Consider the following 14,162-nt stretch of genomic DNA (forward strand, 5'->3'; position numbering starts at 1 on the left):
TACTTCCCCTCCTCTTCGCAGCGCTCCTTAAGTTCATTGTCAATTCCGTGCACCTGTGTGCGAGCGAACCAGATGAGCATTGCATTTCGATGAGACTAGCTTGACTCATGCTCTTCAGTCCGACAAGAGCATGTTTCCAATCAGAAAACCCGGATTGAGAAAAGGCAGATGGTGTCCCGCCGAAAAGCCGACAAAAAAAGCGATATACATTACCGGTTGTTGGAGAATAAACTAACCACTCACGGGTAACACTCTCCCCATTACACAGATTACGCGAAAACAAGGTCTTATACAATTGTCTGTTCTGATTTTTATACGATCCTTCTGATGCTGTGAATGCTATGTCTTTATTTTGACATGACAAGGATGCTTTTATTCCTTTGCTCACCCAATAGCTACGCAAGTTTTCGGTAACGGGTCCCCGACAAGCTACATCAGTGGATGTGGCTCCACATGCTGCATCTTTCCTCCCGACCGTGGCGCCTGCACCTGCTAGCGGAGTAGTTTCGTCAGCAGCACTGACAGTGCTGATGTTATCAGTGTCTCCGGAGCCGGGTTCCAGAGAAGGCGTACTCGATGCTAACAGGGTTGATGTCGTGGCTGTGCCATCTCTGCCTGGTGACGGCGGTATAGTTTCCGGAGAAGGTGGCCGGGTTGACTGAGTTGGTGTGGCGGGACTTGGGTTAGCATCTGCATCATCGTCATCGTCAGGGCATGTGTCAAGGAAGGGATCGTTGTTGATGTCGGAGCCTGCTTCGGTTGCTGTTAAGTAATCATCCGTCGATGTTTTGAAGAAAGAAGTAAGCTTCGGTATTTTACTGAGAACTTCTTCGTTTCTTGCTTTTTGTTGTTGTTTTCTTGCTCTTTTTTGCGCCCCACTCTCAAATTTTCTGCTTGACGACATGGTTGTTTTAGACGGAATTTTGATGATGACACAAGAATTCTCGCGACAACATATTTTGTACGTTTACATTGGTTAGATTAATGGCAGTATATCGCGAGATGTGCAGCAATCCTACAGGTACGTATATATGTCAAAACGAATTAAAAATTCTTTTTAAAAAAAATAAGAAAAAAAACATTCCCCTCACCACTGAGCCCCCTAGTGGTGGAGGCTCGGGACTGCAGCCCATGTAGCCCATTGGGTAAACGCGGCCTTGGATATTATTACTGTTGGTAAAATCATCTATTGGTTGCTATGGTATGTGTGTACATCTTAGGGAAGAGTGTCAAACTGATCAACATGCAAGCTGCTGTTTAGATTCAATGTTACATCACTTAGTTTTGCCACTTTTCTATGGTTCCAATCCAAAGCTAAAGTCTGGATTTTAGAACATTTTAAATCAACAGCAGTTGGCTTTAGTCATCTTGCTCGGCGGACGGTAGAGGTTGCACAGGGTCATTATATAGCAGAACACAAGGAGACTCCTCACTTCTATATAGACCACTGGGTCATTATATAGCAGGAACACAAGGAGACTCCTCACTGCTATATAGAGCACAGGGTCATTATATAGCAGGAACATAAGGAGACTCCTCACTGCTATATAGAGCACAGGGTCATTATATAGCAGAACACAAGGAGACTCCTCACTGCGATATAGAGCACAGGGTTATTATATGCACCTTTAGCTGCTCCAAACAAAACTGGCACCAACCCACCATACTGTCCATAGCCCAGCTCCCAAACACCATCTAAAAGCACCCTCCCCTAGGCCTGGAAGATAGGCCTCTTATAGAGCCCATGATTAGGTAATGGGCCACAGCTGATGTGATTGCAATGAACCACAGCTGCAGCTATACCCGTCTGTAGGGCCGATGCTGCCCCCTGGTGGACAGCACCCCAATTCCCTTCCTGGCATCACATGTTAAACAGGCAAGAGCTTTGAGGATGTGCTGTAGGGCACTCAGAACGACACCAATTAATGCATTACTAATGAGATGGGAGAAATACGACTGAGGCATAGATGGATAAAACTTGCTTTGCATAACTGGATTAAGTTTAAATGATCTAGTGTAGATCACCCTGCTAAGCATCCTGTTGAGGACACATGGGAAGTGGACATGCGAGGGCAGAAAGGAGAAAAGCTCTTATTAATTGTTTAAGTATGCAATGGGGAAAGCTACAGTTAGAGGGGAAAAGACATGTCAGACCAGCAGGTTGAAGAAGCCATCTCCCCATGGTTTCTTCTGGATCCTGAAATAGAGCTAGCTGTATTAGGAAAGAACAGAACTGACAGAGGGCCTCTTACAATACGTTCAGCTGACGCACAGCTGCAGCAAATGTGGGGTGGATCTGCAGATCCTCAGTATCACTCTTCATCACTCAACATGATTACTGTTACATTGCATATATCAGATTTTACAGGATATTGCGCTATTTAAACATACAATAATATATCAACTCTCTTTTGCAGACTATACAGCAGTGGCCTCACAGAGATGTCCTGTGAAATTGTGGCCTCTGCTCTCCAGTCATCAGACTCGCCCCTGAGAGATCTGGACCTCAGCTGCAATAGCCTGGGAGATTCAGGAGTGAAGCTGCTCTGTGCTGGACTGATGAGTCTAAACTGTAAACTACAGACACTGGGGTGAGTAGTGCTGTGTACTGTGTGACCTTAACTAAATAGAATTAGTGATTATGGATCTGTGCAGTGAAATATAGGGTTTCCAGCAGAGGTTTAGCCTGCTGTATTAGGGTGGGCTGGTAGAAATAATAGGAGGGCAACTTGGGCGCAGTTTCGGTGTCACCCAGTGCGCTCGACGGGGGGACGGGGGGATGGGGTGCTGTTGGATGCTGCCCGGGGGGCGGGGCGGGGGGGGGGATGGGGTGCTGGCGGGCGTGGGCACGTGTTATGCATTAAATTCATATAGCACTTCTCGTCACATTAAAGACCATCTTGCAGGTTAAATTTTTGACGAAATGTATACTTAACCTTGTCTGTAAATTACCATTTGAAAAGTTAAAAAAGTTGATGCAGGCTTGAATAATTTTTACAAGACATAAGGGCACAAATTCAGAGGAACCACAACAGCCACAGACACTCAGACAGCATCTGAAGTCTTTCCTCAAAACTTTTATCGTTCATACCAGGAACCAGTTTGGTTTCCCTTCTTTCAACCTTTTCCAGATCCTCTATATCTTTCTTGTAGTACAGTCCCCAGAACTGCACACAATTCTGTAAGTGTGGTCTGACAAAGGTATTGTATAAAATAAATATAACTTCCTTGGATTTACAGGGCTCCAGACTAACTTTTTACATTGGATGCACTGGTGCGCCTAACTTTTTCATTTAGGTGCAGCAGCACATAATTTAGTTAGACCCAAAATTTTTCACCGTGCCTTTTGGCGCCGTAATAATACATTTTAAGTGTTACCTTTTTTGTCAGTTCCCGTACACACTGGTAATTTCTTAACACGTTATGTAAATGATTGTAAACAGGAATAAAGGTGGAGATAAATGTTTTCTCTTTATTTAAATGACAGCACAAAGAAGAAATGGCAATAACCTCAATTGTTTAAAAAATATACTTAAAAAGTGCTGATGTTTAAAGTGCTTGACAAACTCAAATAAATAAATCAAACTCAAATAACTCAAATAAAAGTGTGTGCTGCTCCCGGAGGAGTACAGGGCGCGGTTTCACACATACACACTAGTGATGCGCGGATCGGCTCTGACGTCATCCGAATCCACATGTACGCATAAATCATCCACCCGCCACCCACCCAAACAAATTATTTTCTCCGATTTAGAGACCCGCACCCGATCACACATTACCGCTATTTCTCATTATTTCGCAGCTGTTGCATATGACATACCCAGCACTTGACTCGTCATTCACTAAATCGCTTCCACATGGAACTTTTCTGCCCTTCCTTTTTTTAATTCTCCTTTTTTTATTTTTCTCTCTGATCTATTTTGCCTCCATTGCTGCTTAAGACAAATGGACGCCGCAATTGGCGCAACCAGAGTCTAGTCTGCTAATTCACGCCTGACGAAAAATGAAGCTTAAAATATGTTCACCTTTTAGAGAATGTAATTAATATTTTCCTCATTAATGATGTATTATTTCACCCACCCGTAACCCATCCGCTATTAATCAGAATGTTAATTTTTATGACCTGGCCCACCCGATCCGCAGATTAACCGTGGTGCCCGCGGATATAACTGCGATCCGCACATCACTAATACACACATGCCTTATTTTTTCCCCACCCGCATTCAGCGAAGAAGAATATCAGGGTCAGAGCCAATCAGAGGCAGAGTAGGGGCGGGTCTTCGCAGAATGCGGGTGGGAAAATAAAATAACGCTACACACACACAGACAGACCTGCTAAATGTCAGGCGCACCGGGGCGACCAATGAAAATGTTCAGTCGCACTTGACAGATTTTTGGTCGCATGTTCAACCAAAATGGTCGCACTCCGGAGCCTTGATTTATACTCACTACTATCCCAGCATCCTGTTGGCTTTTTTACTGTAACAGCACAGTTCCTAGAACCTGAAAGGATTTGATCAACTATTACTCCCAAAATTGAGCACATTCCAATGTTGTTCCTCCCATAAAGTAATCTAGCCTTGTGTTATTATTTCCCACGTGTAGAACTTTACATTTAGCTTTATTGAGTTTCATTTGCCAGGTTTCTGCCCATTTCTGGATTAACTTCTGTCATATATTGCAGTCTTCATCCATCCCCATTATTCACTACCTGCTATGAACTCTAATGAAATCCATACTTATACCCCACTCTTTTTCATACGCTGACCTTGTGATGAAGATAAGTTGTACTCCTTCACTTTACACACCTGTGTGTGCTACAGGGTTGTGGTGTTTCTGAAGATATTGAGCATAAAATGAGATATTATCAGGGCCGCGTTTACCCATCTTGAGGCCCTGGGCTACGCAGCTCAGAGGCCCCCTCGCCGCGGCGACGCACGCACGCACGCAAAGATACGCAACACAAGACAACCCCATAATAAGCCAGTGCAAAGAGGCCATGGGAAAATACACACCAACGCCATACAAAAGAACGCCAATTATAGTAATACTGCAAACACACAACGGCAGGATAATCAAAATTCGAGCAGTTTTATCACACGGCAAACAGTCCACAAATGAAAAACAACATTCTAATTCTATTCGTATGAGAAATACATATGGGCATCGCTGAATAGAATATCGTAGTCATTTTTGTTTATAAACTACACGATAATATTCAAGACTTAAACTAGCATATTAAAAAAATCTGACTCACCAGTGATGTCATTAAAAAGCCTTTTTCCTGCTTTTTTTGATGCAAAATCCTTAATTAAATCCTTAAAATCCAGCTGGCGCAGCAGATCATGCCCGATGGACAGAATGGTCAACCCGTTCAGTCTATTTTCCTCAATGGATGCCCTCAGTCTGTTCTTAATAATGCCCAACTTGGAAAATGATCTTTCTCTGGTGCCATTTGAAATAGGAAGAGTGAGATAAATTTGGAGTGCAATATCCACGTTTGGAAAAGCACTTTGGACTTGTTTCTCTCTCAGTAAGACCATCAGGTTTCTTGGTGACAGATCGTCAGTTGTTGTGTCACAGAATTTAATGAACTGAACAAGCTCATCCTCGAAAACCTCCTGTAAATCGGTGCTATATTTTTTCTGAAGATTGCAACTCGCTTCGCGTATTTCAGACACAGACAGGCTCTTGAGATGGGTTAAAAAGCCAAAATAGTCACAAGTCTCTGTGTAGGACTTATGTCTTGCTCGCAAAGCACTTGTTAGTTGTCAATTATGACTAAAAATACCTCGACACGAAAGTTCTCAGCTCCAATTAGAATGTGGTCAGGTGCACTGGAATCATCTGCTCTCAGTTTTTTCTTCGCCTGCCGAGTTACCACAGACCTGTATTCCTGTGTTCCTCCCATTTCCTTGGCCTGTGTCTCCAGGTCTCCAAACTGGTCGCGTAAACCTGCCACGAAATCTGACAGTGATCGCAGCATATCCACAGCCGTAACAAGATCCACATCTACCTTCTGGAGGATAGTACTCGTTGTCTGAATTCTTTGTAATACTTTGTTCCACAATATACACAAGAAAGCTGTCTCTAATCGGTTCATTTTGTTAGCCAGAGAGCGCGCCTCGTCACGCGTGAGAGCATTCTGAGAATCATCATCTGATATGTTTATTAGCGAATTCAATATATTTCTATAGTTTACACAGAGAGCTTTGGTGGCCTGGGCGTGAGCGGCCCATCTCGTGTCCGACAGTCCCTTTAAAGCCTCTGTGCGTTTGTTAACATTGGGCTCAAGTCCATCCATCATAACCTTCCATCGGCGGGGTGATCCTGAGAAAAAATTGAAGAGTGAACAGATCTGAAAAATGTGGTTGTTTCAGAGCAGCAATCTACACTGTTCACTCCGACTAAATTGAGTGAGTGGGCTGCACAAGGTATCCACTCAGCCAAAGGATTTACTTCTAGAATACGGGCCCTCAGTCCTTTGTACACACCTGACGTGTTGGATGCATTATCAAAACATTGTCCCCTACTATTATTTATATCAATATTCATGTCATTTAGCACGTCTGTAACGGACTGAAAAAGAGACTCACCGGTATGACTGTATATGGGCAGGAATTTTAAAAAACACTCTAAGACTTGACCTTCCTGAGAGACATATCTTATCACGAATGTTAGCTGATCAATATGGGTTAAATCTGGGGTTGAATCAACAACAAGAGAGAAGTACTTCGCTTTCTGCACCATTAGAATAATTTCAGCTTGAATTCGCTGTCCCATAATTGCAATGAATTCATCACATATAGTGTTGGATAAATAGGAAGTAGACCCACTCCCCTGGTTTCCATATTTCTTTAAATGTTCTGCAAGAAAGGGGACGCACTTGCTGAGTAGCTCAAGTATTCCCAAATATCGCCATTGTTAGGGGAACCGAGAACTTCATCGCCTCCTCGGAATGCGAGACCTCGTTCTGACAAGAACTGCATAACGGAGACAATTCGTTTTAGGACCTCGCGCCAATACTTCCCCTCCTCTTCGCAGCGCTCCTTACATCAGTGGATGTGGCTCCACATGCTGCATCTTTCCTCCCGACCGTGGCGCCTGCACCTGCTAGCGGAGTAGTTTCGTCAGCAGCACTGACAGTGCTGATGTTATCAGTGTCTCCGGAGCCGGGTTCCAGAGAAGGCGTACTTGATGCTAACAGGGTTGATGTCGTGGCTGTGCCATCTCTGCCTGGTGACGGCGGTTTCTGGAGAAGGCGGCCGGGTTGACAGTTGGTGTGGCGGGACTTGGGTTAGCATCTGCATCATCGTTAGCGTCAGGGCATGTGTCAAGGAAGGGATCGTTGTTGATGTCGGAGCCTGCATCGGTTGCCGTTAAGTAATCATCCGTCGATGTTTTGAAGAAAGAAGTAAGCAGTAAGCAGTAAGCTGAGAACTTCTTCGTTTCTTGCTTTTTGTTGTTGTTTTCTTGCTCTTTTTTGCGCCCCACTCTCAAATTTTCTGCTTGACGACATGTTTGTTTTAGATGGAATTTTGATGATGACACAAGAATTCTCGCGGCAATATATTTTGTACGTTTACGTTGGTTAGATTAACGGCAGTATATCGCGAGACGTGCAGCAATCCTACGGGTACGTATGTATGTCAAAACTAATTAAAAATTTGTGGGGGAAAAAAAGAAAAAAAACATTCCCCTCACCGCTGAGGCCCCCTAGTGGTGGAGGCTCAGGACTGCAGCCCATGTAGCCCATTGGGTAAACGCAGCCTTGGATATTATTACTGTTGGTAAAATCAACTATTGGTCGATATGGTATGTGTGCACATCTTAGGGAAGAGGGTCAATCTGATCAACATGCAAGCTGCTATTTAAATGCAATGTTACATCACTTATTTTTGTCATTTTTCTGTGTTTCCAATCCAAAGCTAAAGTGTGGATTTTAGAACATTTAAAATCAACAGCAGTTGGCTTTACTTATCTTGCTGGGCAGACGGTAGAGGTTGCGCAGGGTCATTATATAGCAGAAACACAAGGAGACTCCTCACTGCTATATAGAGCACAGGGTCATTATATAGCAGGAACACAAGGAGACTCCTCACTGCTATATAGAGCACAGGGTCATTATATAGCAGGAACACAAGGAGACTCCTCACTGCTATACAGAGCACAGGGTCATTATATAGCAGGAACACAAGGAGACTCCTCACTGCTATAGCTCCTTTAGCTACTCCAAACAAAACTGGCACCAACCCACCATACTGTCCATAGCCCAGCTCCTAAACACAATCTAAAAGTACCCTCCCCTTGGCCTGGAAGCTAGGCCTCTTATAGAGCCCATGGTTAGGTAATGGGCCACAGCTGATGTGATTGCAATGAACCACAGCTGCAGCTATACCCGTCTGTAGGGAAGATGCTGCCCCCTGGTGGACAGCACCCCAATTCCCTTCCTGGCATCATATGTTAAACAGGCAAGAGCTTTGAGGATATGCTGTAGGGCACTCAGAACAACTCCAGTTATTGCATTACTAATGAGATGGGAGAAATACCACTGAGGCATAGATGGATAAAACTTGCTGTGCATAACTGGATTAAGTTTAAAAGATCTAGTGTAGATCACCCTACTATGCATCCTATTGAGGACTCATGGGAAGTGGACATGCATGGGATTAATTGTTAATTAATTGTGCTGCAACATGATGAACAGACAAACCAACATACTGCTTCCTCAGGCAGTATGTGAGAAGGTCATCCAATTGATCTGGCGTAATCTGAATTATGGAGTGAAACATTCAGGCGAAGAGCCACTTCCTCCAAATGGCTGAACACTACAGGGTCAATCTCTGTGATGCAGCTACCTGGAACAAACTGTCAAGGCATCCACACAAAAGAGCACATAATGAGGACTAGCATTTTCAGCTAGGTCAGCCAGGCTCAAGCCTCTGGCTATCTCTTGCCTGTATAGGAAACAACAGTTTTCTTATTTGGCTCAATCCTGAAAATATAACTAGAACTAGATTAATCATTTTTAATACAAACCATTCACACCTACATCCTAATTATGATTTAATACCATAATGGAATTTCTGGGACATGCCATTCAGAAACTGACATGGCGAGCTAACCTAAGTTTTAATACCTTTAAAGGTTCACACAAAGTAAGGTAACTCAATACAGTTTGATGTTTTAGGATACAAACACTGTTTCTAATCTATCTATTGATTACATTTAAATGTTTTTCATAGCCTATTGCCAACTGGTGAAAACTTATCGCAATACTGTACATTTGTAGTGTAGTCAGGTTATCCACTAGGTGGAGCCCTAGGCTTTTCGAAACAGGAAATACCAACCAATGTAAGACATCAGTGAGGTAGCTTGTACAGGAGATTGAGTGCAGCCGTACTGTATGTATGCCACAGTTCTTTAAGCTCTAAAGTAAAGTTTATCATGAACCTTTTATGTGGTCCTGTTCTTTTCCCTTCTGAAGTTATCCCAGCATTATTCTGCAGTTCCCGTTGAATGTCTTCCTTTTTCGATCCTGTTATGTTCCCTTGCTCTGTGAGTCTGCGTGCATGTCTTAATCCTGCAGGTGGAGCTGATTGCTCTATCAAAAATATGCAATCTGTTAGTCACGAAAAGACTGTTTACGATTACATACATTTGGATCCTTTGATAGGCACACACATTACAGCACCCAAAAAATACTTCTGGTAAATAATTTGCTTACATATCACCAAAACAAACTTTTATTTGGCATCATCTCCCAAAATGTTTATCAAAATCCCTCACCTTTCATTGGAGAGAAAGCAAGGGTCATTCTGAGTGTTTATCCTGAAATACGTCACTCAAGCTGCACTACCTAACCAAAAAAATAAAATCTGTGTTACGTTTTGCCCTGCTCTGCCCTACTAACGTAAATGTGGTAAAAAGCAACCGGTGTTGAAGCAAGACATGTACAGTGAATCTACGTACTCTGGTATCGATCATCCAGTGGAAATATTGTGACACTATGACATATTTTCATTGACAGCCCCCTAATTAACATATGGATTAAAAAAATACAGAAATATATTGTGGCACTGCACTGGGCGTGACGGTGCAGGCGGGGCGGCACAGAAATACACAGACCGGAGGTTTGGGGAAAAATAGCCCAACAGGGCCTTTTATTTACCAAAAATTATATACAAAAAAACCAAAGCAAACTCGACAACTAAAGTCTCTTGTCAGAATTAACTTAAAGTAAAGCAACCAAAATTAGGAGTAACGGTGTCCGGGAGACCGCTGAGGGGATCCCTCTTCAAAGCAGGAAGAGGGATGTGGTCCTGCGTCTCCACCGGATTCTGCAAAGTAGGGGAAAAGTTATCAACAGTTTTCAACAGCTCTCCTGCAGCCCAAAACCCCCTCTCCTCAAGGGAGACAAAAGGCCTCCTTTTAAGCTCCCAGCCATCTCCCTGGAGTGGCAGCAGCTGTGTTGCCTCATTGATTGCAGGTGTGTTGACTGCAAAGGAGGGAGTTGAGGAATGTCCAGTTTGCCGCTCTCCAGGGTCCTGTGGCTGGGCTTCCTAGAGTGGCGCTGTCCTGGGTCCTGAAGAGCTGGCCTGGTGGCAGGTTTTAGCTGATGCCTATAAGGCTGAGAGGGGCACTGTGGGGGCATGCCCCGATCCATGCCACAATATATATATACAGGCATAAATTAATCAAAACATAAATAAGGATATAAGTATATACAGAAATAAATGAATCAAGCAATAAATAAATATGGAAATGAACATCCACAGAAATGAATGAATCAAGAAATAAATATGGAAATAAATGATTTTGTCTATTAATTTATTTGTACATTCATTAATTTTTACATTTTCTTGCTTTTGTATTTATTTATTTATACATTAATTCATTTATTGAGTCATTTATTTATTTATTATTTTTACATTTTTGGTCCTCCATATACCTGTAGTACCAGTCAATGGCAATAATCAGTTGTGGTGTTTCTCTGCAGCCAGCAGATGGCGCTGCAGTGTATTTCATTTGCCGCCTTGGTTACATTATTAGATGAAGATTGAATGTTTTTAAAATATAAAGATGTTTGTAGACTGAAGGTGAGGTAAAGTACACCATAGTGATCATACTAGTGATGTTTCTTGTGTTAGCAAATGAAATATGTTTGCAATCATGTTGTTTGCCATGTGATATCATCGCAACATGGAACAGTTTTGTTAATGAAATCCTTGCAGGAAGCCTCCAACCTTGAGTTGAATTGGCTCCTTATTTTTAGTTATTTTTTGTTAATTGAGCCAAGTAATAACCTTTTTTTGTGGATTAGTCAGAATACTTTATGAACGTAATTAATATAAACTCTTCCTGTTTTTGTGTGTACTGTGTGTACACAGGAATGCCCGTACTGTACAAATAGGAAATTCCACATTTATCTGCTGCCAAGGTGCACAGTGTGACAATCAGCAGTGAATTTCAATTGTGTGTGTGGTTGTATGTGTGTGTGTCTGTGTGTGTGTGTGTGTGTCTGTGTGGTGTGTGTGTGTGTGTGTGCGCATGTGTGTTGTGTGTTTGTGTGTGTGTGTGTGTACATGTGCATGTTTGTGTGTGTGTGTGTGTGTGTGTGTGTGTGTGTGGTCTCTCCACAGGCTGGGTTTGTGTAATCTCACAGATGGATGCTGTGATGTTCTGGCCTCAGTCCTGCGCTCTCCTCACTCAGAGCTGAGAGATCTGGAGCTCAGAGACAATGAGCTGCAGGATTCAGGAGTGAGAGCGCTCTCTGCTGGACTGGAGGACCCACACTGTAAAGTGCAGAGACTGGGGTGAGTACAAACACAAACCCCTTCAATCAAAAAGGGTTCCAATGTGACACAATACAGCACTAATGTTAATAATGACTAAATATAGCACTGATATTACTAATGTTTTTAATGTTAAAATAGACAGTTATTTTTCTTCACAGAATTAAAGCAGCATTTTCCTGTTCTTCCTCTTGGTAGAAACACATTTTAAATCTGACATCAGTTGGAAAAAACATATTTTTGATAAGCGTCAAATTGTTTCTATTCATACATTCTTCAAAATTATGAAAATTAATTGAATCTGTTCAAATTTAGTTTAACTGGTCATTTTCTTAAATAGTCATGATAAATTCCAGAGCCCTGTTATTTTATATTGAGCTGTAGCAGGGGTTTGACACACACAACCCTGTTAGTTTATATTAATTTGTGTAAGGTGTGTAACACACTGCTATGTGTTTGATACACACAGCCCTGTTAGTTTATATTAATTTGTGTAAGCTGTGTAACACACTGCTATGTGTTTGATATACACAGCCCTGTTAGTTTACATTAATGTGCTGTAAAGTAGCACACTGCTATGTGTTTGACACACACAGCCCTGTTAGTTTATATGAATGTGTGTAAGGTGTGTAACACACTGCTATGTGTTTGACACACACACCCCTGTTAGTTTATATTAATGTGTGTAAGGTGTGTAACACACTGCTATGTGTTTGACACACACAGCCCTGTTAGTTTATATTAATGTGTGTACGGTGTGTAACACACTGCTATGTGTTTGACACACACAGCCCTGTTAGTTTATATTTATGTGTGTAAGGTGTGTAACACACTGCTGTGTGTTTGATACACACAGCCCTATTAGTTTATATTAATGTGTGTAAGGTGTGTAACACACTGCTATGCGTTTGACACACACGGCCCTGTTAGTTTATATTTATGTGTGTAAGGTGTGTAACACACTGCTATGTGTTTGACATACACAGCCCTGTTAGTTTATATTAATGCATGTAAGGTGTGTTACACACTGCTATGTGTTTGACATACACAGCTCTATTAGTTTATATTAATGTGTGTAAGGTGTGTGTGTCCTTCTCTCTGTAGACTGTCAGGCTGTAGAGTCACACAGAGAGGCTGTGATTCTCTGGCTTCAGCTCTGTGTTCAAACCCCTCACACCTGAGAGAGCTGGACCTGAGATACAATCACCCAGGAGACTCAGGAGTGAGAGCGCTGTCTGCTGCTAAACTGGACACACTCACACTGCTGTAAGTACAGAGAGTTTCCACACTGCACCTCACACACACACACACACACACACACCTGAGAGAGCTGGACCTGAGACACAATCACCCAGGAGACTCAGGAGTGAGAGCGCTGTCTGCTGCTAAACTGGACACACTCACTCTGCTGTAAGTACAGAGAGTTTCCACAATGCACCTCACACACACACACACACACACACACACCTGAGAGAGCTGGACCTGAGACACAATCACCCAGGAGACTCAGGAGTGAGAGCGCTGTTTGCTGCTAAACTGGACACACTCACACTGCTGTAAGTACAGAGAGTTTCCACACTGCTCCTCACACACACACACACACACACACTCACACTGCTGTAAGTACAGAGAGTTTCCATAGTGCACCTCACACACACACACACAAAAGGAGTTGGGGGGGCATGGAGGGCACTGTACAAACCAGCGTTACTCAAGAGAGTTGGGGATCTCCTGTGGAGGGTGCTGCACGGGATCACTGCAGTAAATAAGATGTGGTTGTTGTAGTTAGGGGTTTGATCAGGGACACAGTGATGGTGGAGTTTCAGTATTACAAAGCAATGGAGAACCTGAGTGTGTGTGTTATAAGGGTGTTTTATGTTCAGTGGAGGGAGGGGAGCTGTTTTTGCACATGGAGCAGTGTGAGTGAATGGAATAAGTTTCCTTTCTGACAGATTTGTGTTTTTTTCATATGATCGTGGTTTTGTGTTTTATTGTGCCTTTGTTTTTATATATGTGATGTCATTGGTGTGTTAAGAGTGGAAATAAAGGATGGTTAAAATTCAGAATTCTGTTCTGCTGTTCTTACAGTGTGGACCATGGAGGAGAGAACAGGACCAAACCAGGACCCAGGAAATGTGAGTCTGTATCGACAGAACACTTTGCATAGATACACACTCTGTGTGTGTGTGTGTGTGTGTGTGTGTGTGTGTGTGTGTGTGTGTGAGAAAGAGAGACTTCTCTCTTACACACATAAACACACAAACAGAAACACACACATACACAAACACACACACAGAGGTACTATGACAGTCCTTTCTCTCTCACACACATAATAAGGTGAATATTAATAGTGATATTTAATCTCAT

General features: G+C 42.7%; 2 protein-coding genes across 2 annotated transcripts in view; both read left to right on the top strand.

Moving 5' to 3' along the window:
- The window catches only part of LOC118218903 (protein NLRC3-like), a gene marked incomplete at its 3' end in the record, with an annotated part of 237,255 nt that overhangs the window by 73,328 nt on the left and 149,765 nt on the right, over window positions 1-14,162 (top strand). The gene's annotated exons all lie outside the window — the stretch shown is intronic.
- The window catches only part of LOC118219200 (NACHT, LRR and PYD domains-containing protein 3-like), a gene marked incomplete at its 3' end in the record, with an annotated part of 38,720 nt that overhangs the window by 24,024 nt on the left and 534 nt on the right, over window positions 1-14,162 (top strand). Inside the window, exons 10-14 of the mRNA XM_035402194.1 lie at window positions 2,418-2,591; window positions 5,933-6,038; window positions 11,650-11,816; window positions 12,900-13,061; window positions 13,884-13,930. Of these exons, the coding sequence (XP_035258085.1) occupies window positions 2,418-2,591; window positions 5,933-6,038; window positions 11,650-11,816; window positions 12,900-13,061; window positions 13,884-13,930 (656 nt within the window). The remainder of the gene's footprint in view (window positions 1-2,417; window positions 2,592-5,932; window positions 6,039-11,649; window positions 11,817-12,899; window positions 13,062-13,883; window positions 13,931-14,162) is intronic.

Source organism: Anguilla anguilla, chromosome 19 (assembly GCF_013347855.1).
Source record: "Anguilla anguilla isolate fAngAng1 chromosome 19, fAngAng1.pri, whole genome shotgun sequence".
NCBI classification, from domain to species: Eukaryota; Metazoa; Chordata; class Actinopteri; order Anguilliformes; family Anguillidae; genus Anguilla; species Anguilla anguilla.